This window comes from Oncorhynchus tshawytscha, linkage group LG08 (genome assembly GCF_018296145.1).
Source record: "Oncorhynchus tshawytscha isolate Ot180627B linkage group LG08, Otsh_v2.0, whole genome shotgun sequence".
In the NCBI taxonomy this organism is placed as follows: domain Eukaryota; kingdom Metazoa; phylum Chordata; class Actinopteri; order Salmoniformes; family Salmonidae; genus Oncorhynchus; species Oncorhynchus tshawytscha.
The window spans coordinates 64,514,338-64,540,602 of NC_056436.1; the positions used below are offsets into that span (position 1 = coordinate 64,514,338).

The 26,265-nt window shown below is 43.9% G+C and overlaps 1 protein-coding gene and 1 pseudogene across 1 annotated transcript in view; one reads left to right on the forward strand and one right to left on the reverse strand.

Moving 5' to 3' along the window:
* Window positions 1-5,087: 5,087 nt before the first annotated feature.
* LOC112236183 lies at window positions 5,088-19,226 on the forward strand (annotated as a pseudogene).
* Window positions 19,227-22,530: 3,304 nt separating this feature from the next.
* Window positions 22,531-26,265, reverse strand: part of LOC112236178 (serine/threonine-protein phosphatase 2A 55 kDa regulatory subunit B gamma isoform-like) — a 31,797-nt gene continuing 28,062 nt past the window's right edge. The window contains exons 2-3 of the mRNA XM_042326302.1: window positions 25,066-25,157; window positions 22,531-24,831 (exon numbers count right to left, since the gene is read on the reverse strand). Of these exons, the coding sequence (XP_042182236.1) occupies window positions 24,537-24,831; window positions 25,066-25,157 (387 nt within the window). The 3' untranslated portion in view covers window positions 22,531-24,536. The remainder of the gene's footprint in view (window positions 24,832-25,065; window positions 25,158-26,265) is intronic.

The window sequence follows — 26,265 nt, forward strand, 5'->3', positions numbered from 1 at the left end:
GAGGAAAGCCCAAAAATTGCCAAGGACTGCAGCCACCCTTGTCATAGACTGTTCTCTCTGCTACCACACGGCAAGTGGTACCGGAGTGCCAAGTCTCGGTCAAAAAGGTTTCTTAACAGCTTCTAACCACAAACCATAAAAATCCTAAACAGTTAATCAAAATGGCCAAAAGTATCTGGACATCTCCTTCCAAAATCATGGGCATTAATATGAAGTTGGTCCCCCCTTAGCTACTATAACAGCCTCCACTCTTCTGGGAAGGCTTTCCACTAGATGTAGGAACATTACTGCAGGGACTTGCTTCCATTCAGCCACAAGAACATTAGCGAGGTGGGGCACTGAGGTTGGGCGATTAGGCCTGGCTCGCAGTCGGTGTTCCAATTCATCCCAAAGGTGTTTGATGGGGTTGAGGTCAGGGCTCTGTGCAGGCCAGTCAAGTTTTTCCACAATGATCTCAACAAACCATTTCTGTATGGACTTCGCTTTGTGTACGTACGGGGGCATTGTCATGCCGAAACAGGAAAGGGCCTTCCCCAAAGTTTTGGGGCGGCAGGGTAGCCTAGTGGTTAGAGAGTTGGACAAGGAACCAGAAGGTTGCAAGTTCAAACCCCCGAGCTGACAAGGTACTAATCTGTCGTTCTGCCTGTGAACAGGCAGTTAACCCACTGTTCCTAGGCCGTCATTGAAAATAAGAATTTGTTCTTAACTGACTTGCCTAGTTAAATAAAGGTTAAAAAAAAAGATTTTTAAAAAAGTTGGAAGCACAGAATCGTCTAGAATGTCATTGTATGCTGTAGAGTCAAAATGTTCCTTCACTGGAACTAAGGGGCCTGAACCATGAAGAACAGCCCCAGACCGTTATTCCTCCTCCACCAAACATTTCTGTTGGCACTGCATTGGGGCAGTTAGCGTTCTCCTGGCATTCGCCAAACCCAGATCCGTCCCTCGGGCTGCCAGATGGTGAAGCGTGATTCATCACTCCAGAGAACGCGTTTCCACTGCTCCAGAGTCCAATGGTGGTGAGCTTTACACCACTCCAGACGATGCTTGGCATTACGCATGGTGATCTTAGGCTTGTGTGTGGCTGCTTGGCCATGGAAACCCATTTCATAAAGCTCCTGATGAACAGTTCTTGTGCTGACGTTGCTTCCAGAGGCAGTTTGGAACTCGGTAATGAGTGTTGCCACCGAGGACAGACGATTTTTACGCGCTACGCACTTCTGCACTCATCGGCCCCATTCTGTGAGCTTGTGTGGCCTTCCACTTCAGGCTGAGCCATTGTAAAATAATGGATAAATAAAAATAAATAAATAAAAATTGTTGCTCCTAAACATTTACACCTCACAATTACAGCACTTCCAGTTGACTGGGGCAGCTCTGGCAGGGAAGACATTTTACAAACTGACTTGTTGGAAAGGTGCCATCCTAAATAATGCAACTCCCCACTTCCAAAAAATTATAGGCATTTTAACCACACACAGGACCTAACTGCTATTTTGCTTCTCAATGATCATGCAAGTACCACGCGAATAGGCTACCTAGTGGTTCCACCTCTGGGCAGCCGAACGTTCTAGGCAGCCCAAGCATGTGTATGGAATGCCTATTTCTAAATTGTCGACCAAATCTTTAATGTACAACATGAAGTTTCCCCCCCATGTTAATGAGTGGGAAGTGGCAGCGGAGCAGTGGAAGCACTGAGCAGAAGCTACATAGGTAGCAGAGTGGGCAGAAGCTACGTAGGTAGCAGAGTGGGCAGAAGCTACGTAGGTAGCAGAGTGGGCAGAAGCTACGTAGGTAGCAGAGTGGGCAGAAGCTACGTAGGTATCAGAGTGGGCAGAAGCTACGTAGGTAGCAGAGTGGGCAGAAGCTACGTAGGTAGCAGAGTGGGCAGAAGCTACGTAGGTAGCAGAGTGGGCAGAAGATATGTAGGTAGCAGAGTGGGCAGAAGCTACGTAGGTAGCAGAGTGGGCAGAAGCTACGTAGGTAGCAGAGTGGGCAGAAGCTACGTAGGTAGCAGAGTGGGCAGCAGCTACGTAAAAAAAACGTGCACATGCGCAGAAATCTCCGTATCAATAGCCATGGCAAGTCGGGTTAATTTATAAATGTATTTTACGTTGGGGGCGAACTCCGACCTTACAGGCGTCCAGAGAAACTGTGTTATGCAATTGGTTTGTGTGTGTGTGTGTGTGTGTGTGTGTGTGTGTGTGTGTGTGTGTGTGTGTGTGTGTGTGTGTGCATCATCCTGTTGTTGGAGCTCTGGGTGCTCTTAACTCTCTCTGAGGTTTCCTCTTCTTCCCCTTCGGCCAGCCATCTTTCCATTTCTATTGCAAAAGACAACAGCAGCCATTAAAAACATCATCACTATCAGTATCATTATGATTTAAAAACATCATCACTGTCCGTATCATTATGATTTAAAAACATCATCACTGTCAGTATCATTATGATTTAAAAACATCATCACTGTCAGTATCATTATGATTTAAAAACATCATCACTGTCCGTATCATTATGATTTAAAAACATCATCACTGTCAGTATCATTATGATTTAAAAACATCATCACTGTCAGTATCATTATGATTTAAAAACATCATCACTGTCAGTATCATTATGATTTAAAAACATCATCACTGTCCGTATCATTATGATTTAAAAACATCATCACTGTCAGTATCATTATGATTTAAAAACATCATCACTGTCAGTATCATTACGATTTAAAAACATCATCACTGTCCGTATCATTATGATTTAAAAACATCATCACTGTCAGTATCATTATGATTTAAAAACATCATCACTGTCAGTATCATTATGATTTAAAAACATCATCACTGTCCGTATCATTATGATTTAAAAACATCATCACTGTCCGTATCATTATGATTTAAAAACATCATCACTGTCAGTATCATTATGATTTAAAAACATCATCACTGTCCGTATCATTATGATTTAAAAACATCATCACTGTCCGTATCATTATGATTTAAAAACATCATCACTGTCCGTATCATTATGATTTAAAAACATCATCACTGTCCGTATCATTATGATTTAAAAACATCATCACTGTCAGTATCATTACGATTTGCATGCGTGTCTGGAGAATAGTGTTCTTGCTTTCTCTCCACCTTTTGGTTCAATCTGAGTATGAAACTCCAGTGGTTTCTGGTCCTCCTCCAGACGCAGACAGGGGTCCAGGGACACCATCAGGCCCAGGGGAGGGAGGGGAGACAGGGGCTGGGTGGCAGGACTGTGGGATTCCCCTATGAGGAGCTTCACACTGGTATGGAGAGATGACATGTCATCCTGGAGCAGGAGGGGCTGTGGAGGTGCTGTTGTGAATATGCAGACGAACACACACAATCATCATCAATATAAAGTCATGCAGGTTTAACATTGTTTTAAATGGGCTGCTCTTACCATCTGACTGCAGTTCAGGTCTTGCCTCTGAGGTCAACTGACCCAGGTAGGACTGACTGGTACCATGAGGGTCAGACTCTGTGGGGACGCATACAATTCTGAGAAGCTAAATTAAATTAAATGCAATACAATGCAGTAGATGGTTATCAGAACTGAGTCAATACATTATGAAATTAACTGCAAAGGGAAATAACATCCGAATTGGCCTTTTGTCTTAATGTAGCCTATTGCAGTGGCAGATCCACAAGTGGTAACACCCAAAAAAGGTTGGCATCCCCGACCCACCTCTGCTGATCATCCACATTCTGGATGGACAAGGCGACAGGTGGTGTTGTCCCATCCTCGGCCGGTGTTGTGCCGAAAATCTCCCCCCTGCCAGAATCCCCCCCTTCGCGTTCTTCATTGCTGCGACTTGCTTGCTAGTTGAGATTTCTGCTCTTCACTCTGTTGTCAGTTTAGCCTACGTTTCACTGAACTTAGTAGCAGAAACCATTATTGTCTGCAGTTTTCGGTTTGGCTATTTGTTTCAATGTGGCGCCCTGGGCGAACCCCTTTCAGAACCCGCGCCCGCCCTGGACGAACCCCTTTCAGAACCCCCCTTTCCCTGGACGGTTGCCCATGTCGCCGGTACCTAAATCCGCTACTGATTTGTATTAGTCTAGAAATACATCTCTTTGACAAAATTCGTCATCTCTCCCATGTCTTATTCGACTAGTATTTTTGAAAGTGTAAGGATAATAATTCAGACATAGTTGTTCCGAAATGTTTATTGCTTGCAAACATTTGACTCCCTCTATGTTTAATAACGCACATACATTAATAATTAATTTCGGTTGCAGTTTGTTCTATAGAAAGTGTTTGACTCTGATGTGTGCCACATAAAGTATTTGACTCTGGTCACAGAATTAAGGAAATTAGAAGAGGGGGGGCGAATTCTGTCAGGGGGGAGATTTTCGGCACAACACCTGTATCGCTCCAGAGCTAGGTGTAATGTCGCGGCTACCCGGTTCACCCCCGCCCCCAAGCTGGGCACCGGGACTAGAGCGAATCCGTGGAGGTAGATAGGACCGGGACGAGAGCGAACCCGTGGAGGGAGATAGGAGATACCTCTGCGACTGTCGCCGGACTCAGGCAGCTCAAGGTTCATTGCGGGATATTAGAAATGCACTTAGACCTGCGACCAAGGAGATAGCCACAACAAATGATGTAACCAGGAAGAGCAATCGAGCAGGGAGGTAGGAGCTATGCAAATTTGAGTGGAACGTTTACATGAAAAGAAAAAGACTCTGGACATTCATTTACAATGTAAATTCTTATGACATGGTGTGACTGAAGCATTCCCAATTTTAAGCGTAACAGAACGTATGAGGTTTGGTGCTTATCGATGCATGTAGGCTATGGCACATCAAACCACGAAAATATGTACAAATGTCATCAGCCAATTACTGTATTGTCTGAACCACAGGCATTTCGATTATCTACTGATGATGGCTGAAAGAGAAAGCTCGGGAAATGGTTTCACTTCTTGTATCTGTTAGCCAATGAAATTAAGAGACACCGAATGAGTCAATGACAACGTCCAATCATAGGAGGAGCAGAAAGTGGGCGTTTATTATGTCTGTAGAGCTGAAGGAGTTCCCCTCATCCATATAAGTAGAGTTTGATCACAGATGCGCTTGTGGAGTGAGATGACGAGGCCCTGAACAACTTAAACTGGACATTTCTAACAGAGTCTTATCGACTAGACGAAACACCGATTGAGTCTTTGACTGCAAAGGTGAGAGGATAACGCTGACATTTTTGTTTTGGACATGCTGTACTCAGTGGTGTAAATAAAACATTTAAGTACTACTTAAGTAGTTTCTGGTGGTATCTGTACTTTACATTAATATTACAATGTTTGAAAATATTTACGTTTACTCCCCCTACATTCCTAAATAAAATAATGTAATTTTTTACATAAATTTTCCCTGACACCCAAATGTACTCGTTACATTTGGAATGCTTAGCAGTACAGGAAAATCGTCCAATTCACTCACTTATCAAGAGAACATCCCTGGTCATCTACTGCCTCTGATCTGACTGACTCACTAACACAAATGCTTTGTTTGTAAATCTAGTCCGAGTGTTGGTGTGCCACTGGCTATCTGTAAAAAAAAAGTACATGTAAAACAATTGTGCCATCTGGTTTGCTTAATATAAGGAATGTGAAATAATTTATACTTTTACTTTTGACACTTAAGTATATTTAAAACCAAATACTTTTAGACTTTTACTTAAGTGACTTTCACTTTTCCTTGAGTCATTTTCTATTGAGGTATTTTTTATTTTACTCATTGGGTTATTTTTCCACCACTGGTTGTACCATAGTCAGAACTGCCAGCTCGTGGTCATATTTATGGTTCCTTTGTCGTTGACAGAAGAATAGATTTTAAAACGAGTGCCTGCATAAGGCACTATAGATAAACACATTTGCTAAATGCATATTTGTATAATATATTATTGTGTTTTCCACTAGATTTTAAACTGGTCACCAACTTTTAATAATGCATTCTAAGACATTGATTCACCTGTGTCATTTGCTTATTAGCTATGTTATTGAATGACTTTCCTACTGGTGGACTCATTGGCTTGGGGGAGATCCCCAGCACTGCAGCAAAGCACGTCATGGTCACTCAAGCTCTTGCATGCCAACCAGCTTGTCACCTCCTGTAATTGTGCTAGCATCTTCATGCTGTCTGAAGTAGGAATGGTGTTTAGGCAATTTATTGGTTAGAGTTTGGCTGGGATAGCTGAACTTGGACCATATGGACATTTGCGGGACAAGTAAGACAGTGAAACTGACACAGAGCTATGTTTTGGGGTTGAGAGACATATCTTAGCACTCTGCCCTGAAGGGAAGCTATGGGCTCCCTTAGACAGTGAGAGTTAAATGATTGGAGCAGAAGAGCGGAGTGTGTCATGCAGCTGTTGTGTCACTGCACCAGGTGTCCTCCTCACATTGACAATGCGGCCACTCTCTCTCTCCTCTCCCCTGGCCGCTCTGCTGCAGCTGTGTCAACAGACCCGGACTTCCAGATGGCACGCCCCTCGTGCATCGTTGTCCCTTCCTTGATTGATTACTGACAAGATTTTTGAATGATTCTGAAAAGCTCCATCTATAAAAGTTAAACGTTATTTACACCAGGCCGAGTTTAAACTATTTTATATCCTCTTCTGTCTTACAGACATGGAACCATCACCCCCCAGCACCCCAACCACCCTGAAACCTGGCCCCACCTCCCCTCCCCCAGCTACCCCTAAATCTACCCAAGGCACTAGACCCACCTTGACCCTGCCTATATCCACCTCATCCGTCCCGACCTCTCCGGTCTCATCTTCCTCCTCTTCTCATCCTGGTCCCCCTCTCTCTCCTTCCTCGCCCTCCCTCTCCACCCCTCCTGCCTCCCCCCTGCGGCAGCCCATCAGGCCTGTCTCCCAGGCAGGACGATCCCAGCTCAATGCTGCCAGCCGGTCAGCTGAGGAGAGGAGGGGGGCTGGTGCTGCTGGAGATACCCCGGTCAGCCCCCCTACTACCCCTCTACGACAGGCTTCAGTAGCTCAGCCAGGTGAGTACAGCCAAAGAGACACACACACACATCACAACACAACACATTACAACACAACACAACACATTACAACACAACTTATTACAACACATTACAACACAACTTATTACAACACAAATTACAACACAACACAACACATTACAACACAACACAACACAACACATTACAACACAACTTATTACAATATATTACAACACAACGTATTACAACACATTACAACACAACTTATTACAACACAACACATTACAACACATTACAGGGAACACAACACATTACAACACAACTTATTGCAACACATTACAACACAACACAACACAACTTATTACAACACATTACAACACAACACAACACATTACAACACAACACATTACAACACAACACAACACATTACAACACAACTTATTACAACACATTACAACACAACTTATTACAACACAAATTACAACACAACACAACACATTACAACACAACTTATTACAATACATTACAACACAACGTATTACAACACATTACAACACAACTTATTACAACACATTACAACACAACACATTACAACACAACACAACACATTACAACACAACATAACGCATTACAACACAACTTATTACAACACATTACAACACAACTTATTACAACACATCACAACGCAACACATTACAACACAACTTATTACAACACATTACAACACAACTTATTACAACACATTACAACACAACAAATTACAACACAACACATTACACTGCAACTGTAATGACCGACGACGGAGATGAGAAGCAGGTACGGGGAGTCAACATTTAATGAAGAACAGACATGAAACAAGACAGGCACAGCGTCAGCACACGGCCAAAACAACGACATTCGACAATCAATGCAGCAGCAGGGAACAAAGATGGGGAACTGACAAATATAGGGGAGGTAATAAACAGGTGATTGAGTCCAGGTGAGTCCAATAATACACTGATGTGTATGACGGGAAAAGGCTGGTGTGCGTAATGATGGTGGCAGGAGTGCGTAATGCAGGAGAGCCTGGCGCCCTCGAGTGCCAGGCGGGAAGAGCTGGAGCAGGCGTGACAACAGCACAACACAACACATTACAACACATTACAACACAACACATTACAACACAACTTATTGCAACACATTACAACACAACACAACGCATTACAACACAACACAACGCATTACAACAACAACACAAATTACAAAACAACACATCACAACACAAATTACAACACAACACATTACAACACAGCACATTACAACACAACACATTACAACACAGCACATTACAACACAACACATTACAACACACCAAAGCTCAGACAACAATAATAACCATACCACGTATTTCTGATAAATGTGTTGGTGTTGTGTCAGTGCCAGGGGGTGAGGAGTAGCTGTTATTATTCAACTGTTATTTTAGGGTTGAGGCGTAGGGCTGGGCTAGGTCCACAATGCTGCCAGGAATCGATGGCATGGATGGGATGGATGGATGTAGAAGCACAGCACATGCGGACGGTTCCCTCTGCTCCTTAGTGACACAACACAGATTTACCACCTCTAGAAGCTTTCTACAGTACAGCAAGACCTCACTTAGCCTACATAGTATAACAAGGACTCTAAAACACATTTGACCAACCTTTGCCTACTCATAGTTCTTTAAAATCACGATCATGCACATCAGATGATGTCATCAGTGATTACAGATGATGTCATCTGAAACATTTATCTTCTGCTGTCTCTTTGACTCCAAAACAGATGATGATGTTGCTGGAGATGATGAATTTGATGTTGAAAAGGATGGATGTTTCCTTCACAAATACACAAACGGTATTGGAGATAGGAAGAAGGACAGGTGTCAGTAACGGTTAGAGAGACTGTCTGTTGGGGGTTGGGGGGCGCTACTCAAGTGGGCTCTGTTCAGTAACAGTTGTTGTGAGCAGTTAGCATCTGTCTATGAAGAATGAATAACACTACTGCTCAAGACTGCTACTGTTTGTGTGAGTCAGACTGTATGCATCTGTTGGTTCCTAAAATGCTATGCAACATCTGTTACTGTATGTATCAATGCTGCCAGTCACCATGTAATAACCTTGTGCCAATAACTATCATGATGAATAGATGGGTGTTGTGTCTCTGTGTAGAGGAGCCAGAGGAGGAGCTGAGTGTGGAGGAGCTGGAGGAGAGGGCCAAGTCTGGAGATGCCAAAGCCCAGAGTAGGGTGAGTATTACCCATAGTCCACCTCAGAGAGACCACCAGAGCAAACATGAATAGTCCTAACATATGAACTACAACGGGTCTTCATAAGGACCCAATGTCATTGTGGGCAGAACTGCAGATTAATTTAGTGTGATTAGAATTGTTTGCATCATCCCACATCTGGCAAGTTTCATTGAATGTGCACATATTGTTGGTGCTATATATTGTGTCTGTGTGTAGATGGGCCGGTACTACTTGGCCCTAGCTGAGGAGAGAGATGAGGAGGTGAACAACTGTACAGCAGTGAGCTGGCTGGTGCAGGCCACCAAACAGGGCCGCAAGGACGCAGTCAAGATGCTACAGCGCTGCCTAGCAACCAGGAAAGGTGAGGGGGCACGGCCTAAACCACTAACAGGAAGCATGGTTTAGGTGTAGGGTGTAGTTACCCCTAGGCTCTGATCTTAGATCAGTTCAGCATTTCCCCCTACTAATGGTTAAGGTTACAATTTGGGGGAGGGGAAGCTGATCCTAGATCTGTACCTAGGGGAAACTTCACCCTGGAACAGTATGGCGAACTAGAGCAATTCAAGATAATATTTTTGAATTGCATCTGAAAAAGTACAGTGTGCAATTAAATGGAGTATGCACTTAAACGATAAGAATCTATCAAGAGTCAACTGTCATTGGGAATGTTGAACTAATTGTTTCAGTGCATAGCGTTTATTTTGAGGCACTAAGGTTGAGTTTGTGGTTACCATTAGGCATCACGTCAGAGAACTTTGAGGAGGTGAAGAAGCTGTGTACGGAGACCAGATTTGAGAGAGGAGTGAGGAAGGCTGCTCTGGTCATGTACTGGAAGCTCAACCCAGAGAAGAAGAGAAGGGTGGCAGTGTCTGAGATGCTCGAGAACGTGGAACACGTCAACACTGAGCCAGGTACTGTACTGAACACTGACACTGAGAGTACCAGTCAAAAGTTTGGACACACCTACTCATTCAAAGGTTTTTCTTTATTTTTACTATTTTCTACATTGTAGATAAATAGTGAAGACATCAAAACTATGAAATAATCCACATGGAATCATGTAGTAACCAAAAAACTGTTTTATGTTTTAGATTCTTCGAAGTAGCCACTCTTTGCCTTGATGACAGCTTTGTACAATCTTGGCATTTTCTCAACCAGCTTCACCTGGAATGCTTTTCCAACAATCTTGAAGGTGTTTACACATATGCTGAGTACTTGTTGGCTGCTTTTCCTTCACTCTGCGGTCCAACTCATCCCAAACCATCTTAATTGGGTTGAGGTCGGGTGATTGCAGAGGCCAGGTCATCTGATGTAGCACGATCACTCTCCTTCTTGGTCAAAAAGCCCTTACACAGCCTGGAGGTGTGTTTTGGGTCATTGTCCTGTTGAAAAACAAATGATAGTCCCACTAAGCCCAAACCAGATGGGATGGCGTATCGCTGGAGAATTCTGTGGTAGCTATGCTGGTTAAGTGTGCCTTGAATTCTAAATAAATCACAGACAGTGTCACCAGCAAAGCATCCCCCCACCTCCTCCTCCATGCTTCACGGTACGAACCACACATGCGGAGATCATCCGTTCTCACAAAGACACGGTGGTTGGAACAAAAATCTCAAATTTGGATTCATCAGAACAAAGGACAGATTTACACCATTGCTCGTTTTTTGGCCCAAGCAATTCTCTTCTTCTCATTGGTGTCCTTTAGTAGTGGTTTCTTTACAGTAATTCGACCATGAAGGCCTGATTCACACAGTCTCCTCTGAACAGTTGATGTTGAGATGTCTGTTACTTGAACTCTGTGAAGCATTTATTTGGGCTGCAATTTCTGAGGCTGGTAACTCTAATGAACTTATCCTCTGCAGCAGAGGTAACTCTGGAGCTGTGTTCAAATACTCATACTAACAGCACTAACTGTAGTATTTGTGATGTGAATTAGGAATAGAGTATGCTTATTGGTCATAGTATGCATATAGTTAGTATGCAAAAAGAATCCGGATGTCGTACTAAACTCACTAAAATATGAAGTATACAGAGGACACTATTTCGTACTTTAGGGCCCATGACGCAATTTTTCAGGAAAAGGGCGTGGCTTCACATAATTTTCAGATTTTAAGAAAATGGCGGAAAATATGCAGCCGAAGTACGAGGGAGCAAACTAATTCATTGCTTGAACTAATTATGACAAATGTTAATAAAATGTTGAGGAATGAAATAAACTAATGACTTTTCAAATAAGTTACCTTACACATTATGTTGGTTGACAATTTGAAAGCTACACTGTCCTTACCAACCACATAGCATATCATTACAGCAGTATGTACCGGTATGTTAGCTAGCTACCTAACGTTAGTTGGCTACTTATACATCAAACTTGCCAGTATATTAACTATAGGCTAACTAACTACCCAACGTTTGTTGACTTGATTATTCCCGTCATTCTTAGCTTAGCTGAATGGAAAAGTCGTTGTGCGTTCCCAATGGACATTCGGGTGGTTCCGTAAATTCGCTCCGGCAATCTACTCAGATTTCAGAGCACTCGTCTGAGTGTACCAGAGCGTAGAAAAGTGCATTTACGAGCATTCAACACCCATTGAATGTGGCCGATGTCAGTAAACGTCTGGGGAAAAAGTGTAATTAAATTGTTGCCAGCAGCACAGTTAGTCACCAACACTCTAGATAACATGACAACTGCCTAACCATCTCTGCTAGGGCGAGTAAAATGGTCAGACTGGTCTCATTTATGTCTGTAAGTAGCTAGCAAGCTAGCCAACGTTAGCTTGGGTGCTTGACTGCCGTTGTTAGGTCAGAATGCTCAAATCAACCCAACTCCTCGGCCCAAGCGTGTGTGTGCTCTGAATTTATAAACGGACAATCTGACAGCGCTCTGAATTTACGAGCGCACTCTGGCACTCCAAATTTAATTTAAGAACACATCCGAAGTCGTAAAATGTCATTTGTTATGCTAACTAGCTAGCAAGAGGTTGCATAGCAACAGCATCAACTTCCAGTAGACAGGTGACGAGCTAGTACGCTCAACTGAAAGGATACCGTTTGTTTACAGTATTCTAAAATTAACTAATAGTATGTAGTATATACTCATTAAGTATGTAGTATACAATATGTTAGTATCCGTATTGCAAACACAGCTTGGGTCCTCCTTTCCTGTGGCGGTCCTCATGAGAGCCAGTTTCATCATAGCGCTTGATGGTTTTTGCGACTGCACTTGAAGAAACTTTCAAAGTTCTTGAAATTTTCCGGATTGACTGACCTTCATGTAATGATGGACTGTTTCTCTTTGCTTATTTGAGCTTTTTGCCATAATATGAACATGGTATTTTACAAATAGGGCATTCTTCTCTATACCACCCCTATGTTATCACAACACAACTGATTGGCTCAAATGCATTAAGAAGGAAAGACATAATACAAATGAACTTTTAACAAGGCACACCTGTTCATTGAAATGCATTCCAGGTGACTACTAACGAAAAACCCTGGAATGAGTAGGCGTGTCCAGACTTTTGACTGGTACTGTATATGGACACAAATATACACTCAATCACTTCAACTTCAAAATTGTTCTGTTTTGGTTGAGCTTGGCATTAGACTGCTGCATCTAATAAGAACTATATTTTGCTTTGATAACCAACTATAATCTCAGCGTCGGTTCAAACAATAAACCAAACAACATTGTATCGTTATTAGAATCCCCCAAAAGTACTTTGTTTGGAAGTAATAAGTACGTGATTCTAGGCAATGTTTGTTACTGTAAAAACAGCTGTAGCCATGTGCTTTTTGTTTACATTCTATTTTTAGCTGATATGAGAGTGAATACATTCAAGCAGCATATCAAACTGGGATAATGTTGTAGGTTACACTGGCAAGTACAATAATATTATATTTACCAGAGTATATTATTTCATTATAAATCGGATTATTTCACATGGAGATGTGGGAATCTAAAAGGCTAGCTAGTTTATTGGCTATGTTAGCCAGCTAACTAAGGGGAGACAACCAAAACGGGATTTTTCTTTACTTTCAACTCAAATGAGAAGACAACAAGAGAACCTCTGCTATTGCCCCTTTGTGGATGTTGCTATTTGGGAGTCTAAGACGGCGAGGCATCATGTTACCAAACGGTGCACATTAGTAAAAACTTTGTGTTTCTCTGTAATTCCTCCATCCCAAGATGACGCTGCCACCCAGGGCCCCATATCCAGCTCCATGCAGAAACAGAGGAGAGTTCTGGAGAGCCTCGTCACCAGCAAAGGTTGGTGTGTGTTTATGTGTTATAGAATCAAATGGAAAGGTAATGTAATAGTGAGTAAGGACTACCTCTCTCTGTGTGTGTCTCTGCAGCCAGTTGCTATGACGTGGGTCTGGATGACTTTGTAGAGACCACTAAGAAGTACGCTCAGGGCATCCCCCTCTACCACTATGGCTGGGGACGGCGGTGACGATGACGATGATGAAGCTGTGAAGAACCCAGATGACTTGCCCCTTCACAAGAAGGTCTGAACCTTTTATCTCACTGGGAATGCATGTGTTCATAACATCTTCACACACAGATATAATTATCTTGCTCATCTATTTACCCTCTCTCTCGCTGTCTCTCTGTCTCGCTCTCTGTCACTCCCTCTCCATTTCCCTTTCTCTCCCCACTGCCTCTCCCCTAGGTGTTGAAGTTCCCCCTACATGCCTTGTTGGAGATCAAGGAGCACCTGATTAACTGGGCGTCCCGGGCGGGCATGCAGTGGCTCAGTGCCCTCATCCCCACGCACCACATCAACGCTCTCATCTTCTTCTTCATCATCAGCAACCTCACCATCGACTTCTTCATCTTTCTCATCCCCCTGCTCATCTTCTACCTGTCCTTGTTCTCCATGGTCATCTGCACACTGCGCGTCTTCCAGGTGGGATACCCTTCACACGGCTCTGGCCTTAGAGCAGAGGAACTGAAAGAGGATAACCTGTAACAAACTAGCAAGTACTCTCATTTAGGGAGTACTTGACCTTTGGTGTTTTCTTGGAAAACAGAATGAAAATGGTTATAGTATGTAACTGTTATCCCATGACAGTATGTAAAAAGTTATTCCATGACAGCTATAGGATGTGTGTGTCAGTGTGTGTTGGTGTTGTTCTTGTTCTGTAAAGAGCTGTTGGTGTTGTTCTTGTTCTGTAAAGAGCTGTTGGTGTTGTTCTTGTTCTGTAAAGAGCTGTCGGTGTTGTTCTTGTTCTGTAAAGAGCTATTGGTGTTCTTCTTCTGTAAAGAGCTGTTGGTGTTGTTCTTGTTCTTGTTCTGTAAAGAGCTGTTGGTGTTGTTCTTGTTCTGTAGAGAGCTGTTGGTGTTGTTCTTGATCTGTAAAGAGCCGTTGGTGTTGTTCTTCCAGAACTCAATGATGACTTACAGGTAGTTTTAAAAGTAGTAGTGGTAGTGGGTTGCTAGGTAACGATGTAAACGATGCCACTTTATATGAACGTGGGCATGTGTATGTTGTCTCATATATCATGGGCAGGAGAGGCTCTAACAATGGGAATTCCAAACCACCCATTGTATAATGAGTGTTCAGTGTGTAAAGAGCTGTTGGTGTTGTTCTTCCAGAACTCCAAGGCGTGGGAGAACTTCCGGGCCCTTACAGAACTGCTGTTACGTTTGAGCCCGGCCTGGACCTAGAGCAAGCTGAGACTAACTTCGGCTGGACCCACCTGGAGCCGTACCTCTACTTCCTGCTGTCAGTGGTCTTCGTGGTCTTCTCCTTCCCCGTGGCTGACAAGACCTGGATCCCCTGCTCCGAGCTGGCCACCGTGGCCCTGTTCTTCACCGTCACCTCCTTCCTCAGCCTCCAAGCCTCCGCTGAGCTCTTCGCCCGCCGCGCCCTGCTCACAGAGGTGTTATCGGGGGTCTGTGCCCTTACACAACTATTACCTGATAGTGTATGGTTCCTGCGGGTGTTAGGCACAACGTTTGTGACGGTGCCGCTAGGAGAGATGGTGGCTCTGAACGTGGGCGTGCCCTGTCTTCTCTACGGGCACCTGATCTACCTGCTGTTCCGCATGGCCCAGCGGAGGGGCTTCAGGGGCACATACCTCTGCCTCATACCCTACATGGTCTGCTTTGTCTGGTGTGAGCTCTGCCTGGCCCTGCTCCACTCCTCCTCCACCATCGGTCTGATTCGGACCTGTGCGGGCTACCTCCTCTTCCTGTTCGCACTGCCTGTCCTCACCTTGGGCTTGGCGGCCATGTTGCTCTTCAAGGTCCTCCAGTGGTTCATGGCTCTGGAGATCACCAAGATGCTGGTGACTCTGACTGTTTGCACGGTCCCGTTTGTGTTGCGGATGTGGATGCGGTTCAGCCTGAACCCGCTGGTGGTGGCGCGGTTCCTGTCACGGAGCAGCGTGGTGAAGCTCATCCTGGTATGGCTAAGTGCTTTGATGATGTTCTGCTGGATGTATGTCTACCGCTCAGAAGGCATGAAGGTAATCACAAGAAGTAGTTTACAACATTATGCTACATTATGCCCAAAGCGCTAATTAAAACAAAATACAGGTTCTAGCATATTTACATAGTAAAGAACAACTGAATGACAGAAGCAGATCTAATTGCTGGCAGCAGAGTATTATTTACAGCAGAGTGCTATTTACAGCAGAGTATTATTTACAGCAGAGTGATAGTGCTATTTACAGCAGAGTGCTATTTACAGCAGAGTATTATTCACAGCAGAGTGCTATTTAGAGCAGAGTATTATTTACAGCAGAGTGCTATTTACAGCAGAGTATTATTTACAGCAGAGTGATAGTGCTATTTACAGCAGAGTGCTATTCACAGCAGAGTATTATTTACAGCAGAGTGCTATTTACAGCAGAGTGCTATTTACAGCAGAGTGCTATTTACAGCAGAGTGCTATTTACAGCAGAGTGCTATTTACAGCAGAGTATTATTCACAGCAGAGTATTATTTATAGCAGAGTGCTATTTACATCAGAGTGCTATTTACAGCAGAGTGATAGTATTATTTACAGCAGAGTGCTATTTACAGCAGAGTATTATTTACAGCAGAGTGCTATTTACAGCAGAGTGTTATTTACAGCAGAGTGCTATTTACAGCAGAGTATTATTTACAGCAGAGTGCTATTTACAGCAGAGTATTATTTACAACAGAGTGCTATTTACAGCAGAGTATTATTTACAGCAGAGTGATAGTATTATTTACAGCAGAGTATTATTTACAGCAGAGTATTATTTACAACAGAGTATTATTTACAGCAGAGTGATAGTATTATTTACAGCAGAGTATTATTTACAGCAGAGTATTATTTACAACAGAGTATTATTTACAGCAGAGTGATAGTATTATTTACAGCAGAGTATTATTTACAGCAGAGTATTATTTACAACAGAGTGCTATTTACATCAGAGTGCTATTTACAACAGAGTGCTATTTACATCAGAGTGCTATTTACAACAGAGTGCTATTTACAGCAGAGTATTATTTACAGCAGAGTATTATTTACAACAGAGTATTATTTACAGCAGAGTGATAGTATTATTTACAGCAGAGTATTATTTACAGCAGAGTATTATTTACAACAGAGTGCTATTTACATCAGAGTGCTATTTACAACAGAGTGCTATTTACATCAGAGTGCTATTTACAACAGAGTGCTATTTACAACAGAGTGCTATTTACAACAGAGTGCTATTTACAACAGAGTACTATTTACAGCAGAGTGCTATTTACAACAGAGTGCTATTTACAGCAGAGTATTATTTACAGCAGAGTTCTATTTACAGCAGAGTATTATTTACAGCAGGGTGATAGTATTATTTACAGCAGAGTATTATTTACAACAGAGTATTATTTACAACAGAGTGCTATTTACATCAGAGTGCTATTTACAACAGAGTGCTATTTACATCAGAGTGCTATTTACAACAGAGTGCTATTTACATCAGAGTGCTATTTACATCAGAGTGCTATTTACATCAGAGTGCTATTTACATCAGAGTGCTATTTACAACAGAGTGCTATTTACATCAGAGTGCTATTTACAACAGAGTGCTATTTACAACAGAGTTCTATTTACAGCAGAGTGCTATTTACAACAGAGTTCTATTTACAGCAGAGTGCTATTTACAGCAGAGTTCTATTTACAACAGAGTACTATTCACAGTGCTCAAATGTAACAACATAAAGAATACAGTAAGCGTATGAAAAGCATTAAATGGAATACATTAACAATCTCAAAATAAAGTTGAACCAAATGTGAATGTGTGTTGAACAGGTGTATAACTCCACCCTCACATGGCCGGAGTACAGTAACCTGTGTGGGCCCAAGGCCTGGAAGGAATACAACATGGCCCAAACCCAGATCCTGTGTTCTCACCTGGAGGGCCACCGGGTCACCTGGACAGGACGCTTCAAATACGCCCGCATTACCGACATTGAGAACGGAGCCCAGTCCATCATCGGCCTACTTCCTGTGTCCGTAGGGAACTGGATGAGATGTCTCTATGGTGAGGCCTATCCCCTCTGTGAAAACACCACCGACCCCACTGCCCCTCACCAGGCCCTTCCCGCACCTCTTCCAGAAGACCCCTTATGCAAACTGAAAAAGCTGGCCAAGCATGAGTGCCACGTGAAGCACTTCGACCGCCACAAGTTCGAGGTGACCTTGGGCATGCCCCTGGAGAGGAAGAGTAAGAACGGGACCATCATAGAGGACGAAGACGCCACCAAGGACATCGTCCTGAAGGCCAGTAGTGAGTTTGGCCCAGTGCTGCTGCACCTGAGCGCTGGCAGCTTGGTAGAGTTCAGTACGGTTCTAGAAGGACGCTTGGGCTCCAAGTGGCCTGTGTTTGAGCTGAAGGCCATCCACTGTCTGATGTGTGCGGACGCCCGAGTGCCCAGTGGCAGGCAGTATAAGATAGAACACGACTGGAGGCACACGGCCCAGGAGGCACTGCAGTTTGCCTTTGACTTCTTCTTCAACCCCTTCCTCACCGCACGGCTGAAGCAGGACACTGAGACCCAGACCACACAGGGCAGAGGAGGAATAGACCAAGGCTAGTGGTGGATAAATGCAGAGGACTGTACACTATGTGGAGTGTATAAGTGTACACTATGTGCAGTGTGTAAGTGTACTCTGAGAGAACTCATTTCAGTATGGATTGTAAGTAATGTATCATGTCGACCACTATCAGGAGTGTACTGTAGACTAGTAAAACCAGCTTAGAATCATAGTTGAATTGTGCATATGGCTAAACTATGGGTGTGTGTTTGTAGTGTGTGAGTGTTTTCATAGCTGCTTAGTCATGGTGGGATAGGATAATATCACATAACATAACGAAACCACTGGATTACAAAGGAGGGAGACAATTTACACTAACTTTACACTTTCATACACCTCAAACACAATCACTTCCACACAAATACACACACCACCTCAACCTCCTCATTCATAGCCAGTGTTTTCGGTCTGTCAACGTTCGGTCTGTCAAAGTGTGTGGGACAATGCCGATCAACATTGTGGCCGATAAGCTTATTGACTTGCTCTTGACATGCAGTCCAAATGTCTAATTCTGCATGCCATTCATCCACATAGGCCTGCTGTTTGTATCCATGACACTAAGGACTAAATTCTATCATATTCGCACTAGCCGACACCCGCATAACTGTGTTAGAGCTGTCAAATCCACAAGCGGCTCCTGGTATTATACCTAGCAGACATTGCCATTGGCTGTATGGAGTCGCATTAAGAGAAATCCCATGCAGCTTTGTTTTACAAGTTGGAACACTGGAATATGAGATGTAATCCACACCTCAATTAGGCTGACAGAAATCCTCATTATTTAGTTGATTGATTTTTCAATTTGAGCGTAATTATTTCTATATGGCCTTCACGTTCTCATTCTGAACTTCTAACCTGAGTGTGACGGGTGGGAAGGGTGTGACGGGTGTGACTGGTGTGACTGGTGGGAAGGGTGTGACGAGTGTGACGAGTGGAAAGGGTGTGGCGGGTGGGAAGGGTGTGACGGGTGGGACGGGTGTGGCAGGTGGGAAGGGTGTGACGGGTGGGGCGGGTGTGGCGGGTGGGAAGGGTGGGACGGGTGTGGCTTCGTGACAATGATCAAGAGCAGCCGCTCACTGATTTGACAGCTCCAACGCAGTTCCACCTCTGACACCGCCAAAACATCCGCTGGTTAACGATCTGATTGAATCTAGGCCTTACTGTACATTTTGTTTGTCTGTTGTTTGACTTAGTCTACATATGAAGTAAAAGTAGGACTTTTTAACTACATTTAAAATACTCAGTAGTGTTTGTGTTTTACGTATGAATTGTGTTTTCAAAATGAACTGCCTTTTTTTAACAGTTTGAGGCCTTAATTCAGTTTCATTTTAGGTACTTGTAACGTATTGTACAGTTCTTGAATAGTTTTTCATTATAAGATCATGATGGAGAAACAAATGGACTTAAACTGTTCCAGTTGTCTCCTTAAATATTGAGCTTTAATCATTGTCTTGTTGATAACCTTCTTGTTGTGAATATTAAGTGCCCTGTCTATTCAAATCACATTGGTAAATAGTTCTGATGCCACATTAACCTAGCAGCGTATAGGCTACTGAAATTCTGTCAGCGTTTCTCTTTACAGAGAATGACATATTCAACCTCCGATAGTTGACCTGTATCAAAGTGCACTTGTGTCCAAATAGATTTTTGCCCCGTTCTGTTCTGATCTGATCCCACAGTTCCAGTCTGCAGCAGGCCTCTAATGGTGAGGTCACTGTCACAGGATGTGATGTCACTATTGTAACCCTCTACTCTACCGTGACCAATAAACCAATCATGGAAATGTAAACCTCTCCTTCCTGAAGGGTTATTGGAATCACACATACAAAGTTCGGATTTGGCTTCATTGTTGTAATGACAGTGTATTACCACTAGGTGGTGGTCAAGACTACAACACAGAGACTCATCCACCTCGGGACTGTTTCAGTGATCGAGTTCAAATACACTGCTCAAAAAAATAAAGCGAACACTAAAATAACACATCCTAGATCTGAATGAATGAAATATTCTTATTAAATACTTTTTTCTTTACATAGTTGAATGTGCTGGCAACAAAATCATACACAAATTATCAATGGAAATCAAATGTATCAACCCATGGAGTTCTGGATTTGGAGTGACACTCAAAATTAAAGTGGAAAACCACACAACAGGCTAATCCAACTTTGATGTAATGTCCTTAAAACAAGTCAAAATGAGGCTCAGTAGTGTGTGTGGCCTCCATGTGCCTGTATGACCTCCCTACAACGCCTGGGCATGCTCCTGATGAGGTGGTGGATGGTCTCCTGAGGGATCTCCTCCCAGACCTGGACTGAAGCATCCGCCAACTCCTGGACAGTCTGTGGTACAACGTGGCATTGGTGGATGGAGCCAGACATGATGTCCCAGATGTGCTCAATTGGATTCAGGTCTGGGGAACGGGCGGGCCAGTCCACAGCATCAATGCCTTCCTATTGCAGGAACTGCTGACACACTCCAGCCACATGAGGTCTAGCATTGTCTTGCATTAGGAGGAACCCAGGGCCAACCGCACCAGCATATGGTCTCACAAGGGGTCTGAGGATCTCATCTCGGTACCTAATGGCAGTCAGGCTACCTCTGGCGAGCACATGGAGGGCTGTGCGGCCCCCCAAAGAAATGCCACCCCACACCATGACTGACCCACCGCCAAACCGGTCATGCTGGAGGATGTTGCAGGCAGCAGAACGTTCTCCACGGCGTCTCCAGACTCTGTCACGTCTGTCACGTGCTCAGTGTGAACCTGCTTTCATCTGTGAAGAGCACAGGGTGCCAGTGGCGAATTTGCCAATCTTGGTGTTCTCTGGCAAATGCCAAACGTCCTGCACGGTGTTGGGCTGTAAGCACAACCCCCACCTGTGGACGTCGGGCCCTCATACCACCCTCATGGAGTCTGTTTCTGACCGTTTGAGCAGACACATGCACATTTGTGGCCTGCTGGAGGTCATTTTGCAGGGCTCTGGCAGTGCTCCTCCTGCTCCTCCTTGCACAAAGGCGGAGGTAGCGGTCCTGCTGCTGGGTTGTTGCCCTCCTACGGCCTCCTCCACGTCTCCTGATGTACTGGCCTGTCTCCTGGTAGCGCCTCCATGCTCTGGACACTACGCTGACAGACACAGCAAACCTTCTTGCCACAGCTCGCATTGATGTGCCATCCTGGATGAGCTGCACTACCTGAGCCACTTGTGTGGGTTGTAGACTCCGTCTCATGCTACCACTAGAGTGAAAGCACCGCCAGCATTCGAAAAGTGACCAGAACATCAGCCAGGAAGCATAGGAACTGAGAAGTGGTCTGTGGTCACCACCTGCAGAACCACTCCTTTATTGGGGGTGTCTTGCTAATTGCCTATAATTTCCACCTGTTGTCTATTCCATTTGCACAACAGCATGTGAAATTTATTGTCAATCAGTGTTGCTTCCTAAGTGGACAGTTTGATTTCACAGAAGTGTGATTGACTAGGAGTTACATTGTGTTGTTTAAGTGTTCCCTTTATTTTTGTGAGCAGTGTATATTGATCCATATGAAGAATAATGTTGCAGCTACACTCCTATAAAGTACACAAACAGCAATGAATAAATTAATAGCACTCACTATACATCAATGTTAACTGATTGAATAGTGATCATATTGGAATTGATTATTTAACAGCTACAGAAGTTTAATTTTTATTTATTTATTTATCTGTTGTTTTACCAGGTAAATTGACTGAGAACACGTTCTCATTTGCAGCAACAACCTGGGGAATAGTTCCAGGGGAGAGGAGGGGGATGAATGAGCCAATTGTAAACTGGGGATCATTAGGTGACCGTTATGGTTTGAGGGCCAGATTGGGAATTTAGCCAGGACACCAGGGATAACACCCCTACAATATGTGCCATGGGATCTTTAATGACCTCAGAGAGTCAGGACACCCGTTTAACATCCCATCTGAAAGACAGTACCCTACACAGGGTAGTGTCCCCAATCACTGCCCTGGGGAATTTTGGATATTATTTTAGACCAGAGGAAAGAGTGCCTCCTACTGGCCCTCCAACACCACTTCCAGCAGCATCTGGTCTCCCACCCAGGAACTGACCAGGACCAACCCTGCTTAGCTTCAAGAGCAAGCCAGCAGTGGTATGCAGGGTGGTATGCTGCTGGAAGTGGTGCTGCTGCTGAAAGACATCACAGCCTAACCCTAACCCATAGGATGCAATATTGTTGAAATCTTTAATCAGAAAAAAAATAACATTAACATATTCGTAATTGTTCATGAGATTTTTTTTCCCGTTGAAAATACATGAACACAAAATATGTGAATCAATGCCAGGGCTGCAGGACATGAAATCAAACACAAGTGACAGATGTTCAAAAAAATACAGAAGTTAACAATAACTTCTCCAAAAAAATCTGAATTTGTTCAAAGGCTAGAGGGAAGAGTTTAATAATCTCTCTCTTGTTGCCATGAACACCATCATCAGAGATGATCGGCTCTGCACTCTTGGTTCTTGATCTGAAACAACAAACCTAGAAATGTCAAAAAGAGTTGAATATACAGCAGATACCATTCAGGCCCTTTAAAGGTTTAGATTACAACCCTGATAAAACATTCCTTTAAAGGTTTAGATTACAACGTTGATTAAACATTCTTTTAAAGGTTTAGATTACAACCCTGATAAATCATAACTTTAAAGGTTTAGATTACAACCCTGATAAAACAGTCCTTTAAAGGTTTAGATTACAACGTTGATAAAACATTCCTTTAAAGGTTTAGATTACAACGTTGATAAAACATTCCTTTAAAGGTTTAGATTACAACGTTGATAAAACATTCCTTTAAAGGTTTAGATTACAACATTGATAAAACATTCCTTTTAAAGGTTTAGATTACAACGTTGATAAAACATTCCTTTTAAAGGTTTAGATTACAACGTTGATAAAACATTCCTTTAACAGTTTAGATTACAATGTTGATAAAACATTCCTTTAAAGGTTTAAATTACAGCGTTGATAAAACATTCCTTTAAAGGTTTAGATTACAATGTTGATAAAACATTCCTTTAACAGTTTAGTTTACAACGTTGATAAAACATTCCCCATACCCCTGGTTCAGTATCTTCATTTAAAACTATGTATTATTTGGGATTCATTTCAAATGTACACCGTAAAACTGAACACTGGTAAACATGCTTTTTGTGTCCGGTAAACACAAACAAAAGGAGAGCTCTTTGTTGTTGTCTATGGTAACTAGTGCTGTGTAGAGGCAGAGCTCCAGAAGCCTTTTTACAGCCTGTTTATGGTTAGAAAGGCAGCCAGTAAATTTATATAAACAAAAAAAAAATCCATCATGCAGCATATTTTTTGCTTGATTGTTGGACTTGATTTTTGCTTCATTCCTTGTGTTTCATTGCAAAGTAGCACGACACAGCCAAGTTCCCCAGCAGTCTTCACAATCAACTGAAACATCAGGATTAAATGTCACCTAGGTGTGACAGGCAGCCTTGTGGAACCCAACGTCCTACTGACTAATGTCTCATGTACCATTAACTGTCATTGTCATCACTTTTACCATCATCATCATCATTAATGATAATTCAAATCATGTAACATGTAACATGATTTAACAAAAAAACTATAATTAGACTTCAAACATTCCGCAAACATTTCCACTAGTTACCACCAGGAACCACAAAGGGTTTTTTACACCAACGTCAAGAATCAGTCCAGACTGTAGGAGAGGACTGAGCACAGACATGTACAGAAACAGAGTGAGGAGGAAGGGGAAGAAGAGGAAGAGGCAGATGATCAGAAAAAGGCAGACACATGTGAAAGCTCCTCCTGTCAAGAGGTCAAACCCCTCAGAATGCAAAAATGACCAATAGCAAAACAAACACCATCAGATCAGCCACAATCCAGAGGTCAACAGTCAACACATCCATGATTTAGAATTCCATAAACCATAATCCAGCATCATTCTTATTGGGTTATCCAGCTCCCCCTGTCTGGTCCTAGGGTGGACCAGTCCATCCACTGAGAACTGTGGAGTGTGTGTCTTTACAGCATCTCCCTGTCATCTAGAGAGAGAGAGAGAGAGTGTGTGTGTGTGTGTGTGTGCATATGTTACATGTTCTTGCTTGCCTTACTGTCTGAATGAATGTTTGCTTCAGTGTGTGTGTGTGTGTGTGTACGTCTCCAGCCTCCTGCTCTCTCTCTCAGCCATGCATCTCCTGGTTGAGTTTGTCCTGGAAGATGTACAGGTTGTTGGTGGCAGCGATGGCGATGATGTTCTCCGTGGGGTGCCAGGCCGTGTGCAGGATCTTCTTGGTGAAGTCCAGGCTGTCCACGCTGATGTCATCCTTGCGTCGTTTCCCGCCCTGGCAGACGCGCCGAGGCTTGAGCACGGCCCGGGGCTTACTGCTCTCCCTGGACGCCTCCAGGGTCACGTCACGGTTGGTGTTCCGGTCAAACATCCGGAAGAAATTGTTGTAGGCCCCAGTCATGATCACACTGGGAGAGGGGGATGGAGGGAGAGAGAGAGAAGAGTTGAGAGGAGACAAAGGAAGTCAATGTGCCTAGGTCCTTGAGAATGTCCTATTCTGCCCTTGTGCTGAATAACGCCATGAGCACAGACATTCATTCCCAGAGCAACAAATAACGGATTAGAAGAGCCACTCACAAACCCTCTCTCACTCTCACTCTCACACTCACACTCAAACTCACACACACACACACTTTATCTACCTGTCTGAGCCGTTCCAGACACACTCAAACTTGTCGAAGATGCAGTCGTTCTCGTACAGGGAGCAAAGCTTGCTGCGGAGGTATTCATGCACCTGCAGGATCACACACAGAGATTTAATCAACACACTGTTCACAGCCAACACACACACACACAGACAAAGTCAGGACACAGTGTGCAACACTGACAGGGACAGCTCTAAACAGAATCCACAGCACAGTACTCACATAGACAGCTTTGACACTTATTACAGTATATTCATTCTGAGAGAGGAGAGGATAAACCTAATATATTTTAGGAGAACTACAGAACCACATTCTAATCTAATCCATTTAGGACAGAGCCAGGCAGGCGCACGCACACACACACATCCCTATTGATTTGTTGGACCTGCTTGTATCAGCATTTTGTCTGGGTGGTGATGTCTGCGTCCAGCGGTCCATCTACAGTCAAACTGAGTTGATGGTTCGGTTGTAAATCAAAACGTATTGGTATGTTTGCTTCCATACCGTTCTCGCTGACCAATGAAAATGTGTTGTGTTGAAGAAAACATTGGCTGTTCTCTTCCCTCACAACCCACCCCGCCCTTCTTAACACTTGCACCCTCACATCTTTCCTTTTTTAATTCAGTGTTAACCTTTTCTCCCCCTCGCCCTCTCCTCTCCTCCCTCCCCTCCCCTCTCCTCTCCTCTCCTCTCCTCTCCTCTCCTCTCCTCTCCTCTCCTCTCCTCTCCTCTCCTCTCCTCTCCTCTCCTCTCCCTCTCCTCCCCTCCCCTCCCCTCCCTTCTCCTCCCCTCCACCCTCCTCCCCACCCCTCCCCACCCCTCCCCTCTCCTCACCTCTCCTCTCCTCACCCTCTCCTCTCCTCTCCTCTCCCTCTCCTCTCCTCTCCTCTCCTCTCCTCTCCTCTCCTCTCCTCCCTCTCCTCTCCCCTCTCCCCTCCTCTCCCCTCCCCTCCCCTCCCTCACCCTCTCCTCTCCCCTCTCCTCTCCCCTCCTCTCCCCTCTCCCCTCCTCCCCTCCCCCCCTCCCCCCTCCCCCTCTCCTCTCCTCTCCTCCTCTCCCTCTCCTCTCCTCTCCTCTCTCCCTCTCCTCTCCTCTCCTCTCCTCTCCTCTCCTCACCTCCCTCCCCTCCCCTCTCCTCTCCTCTCCTCTCCTCCCTCCCTCCCTCCCTCCCCTCCCCTCCCCTCTCCTCTCCTCTCC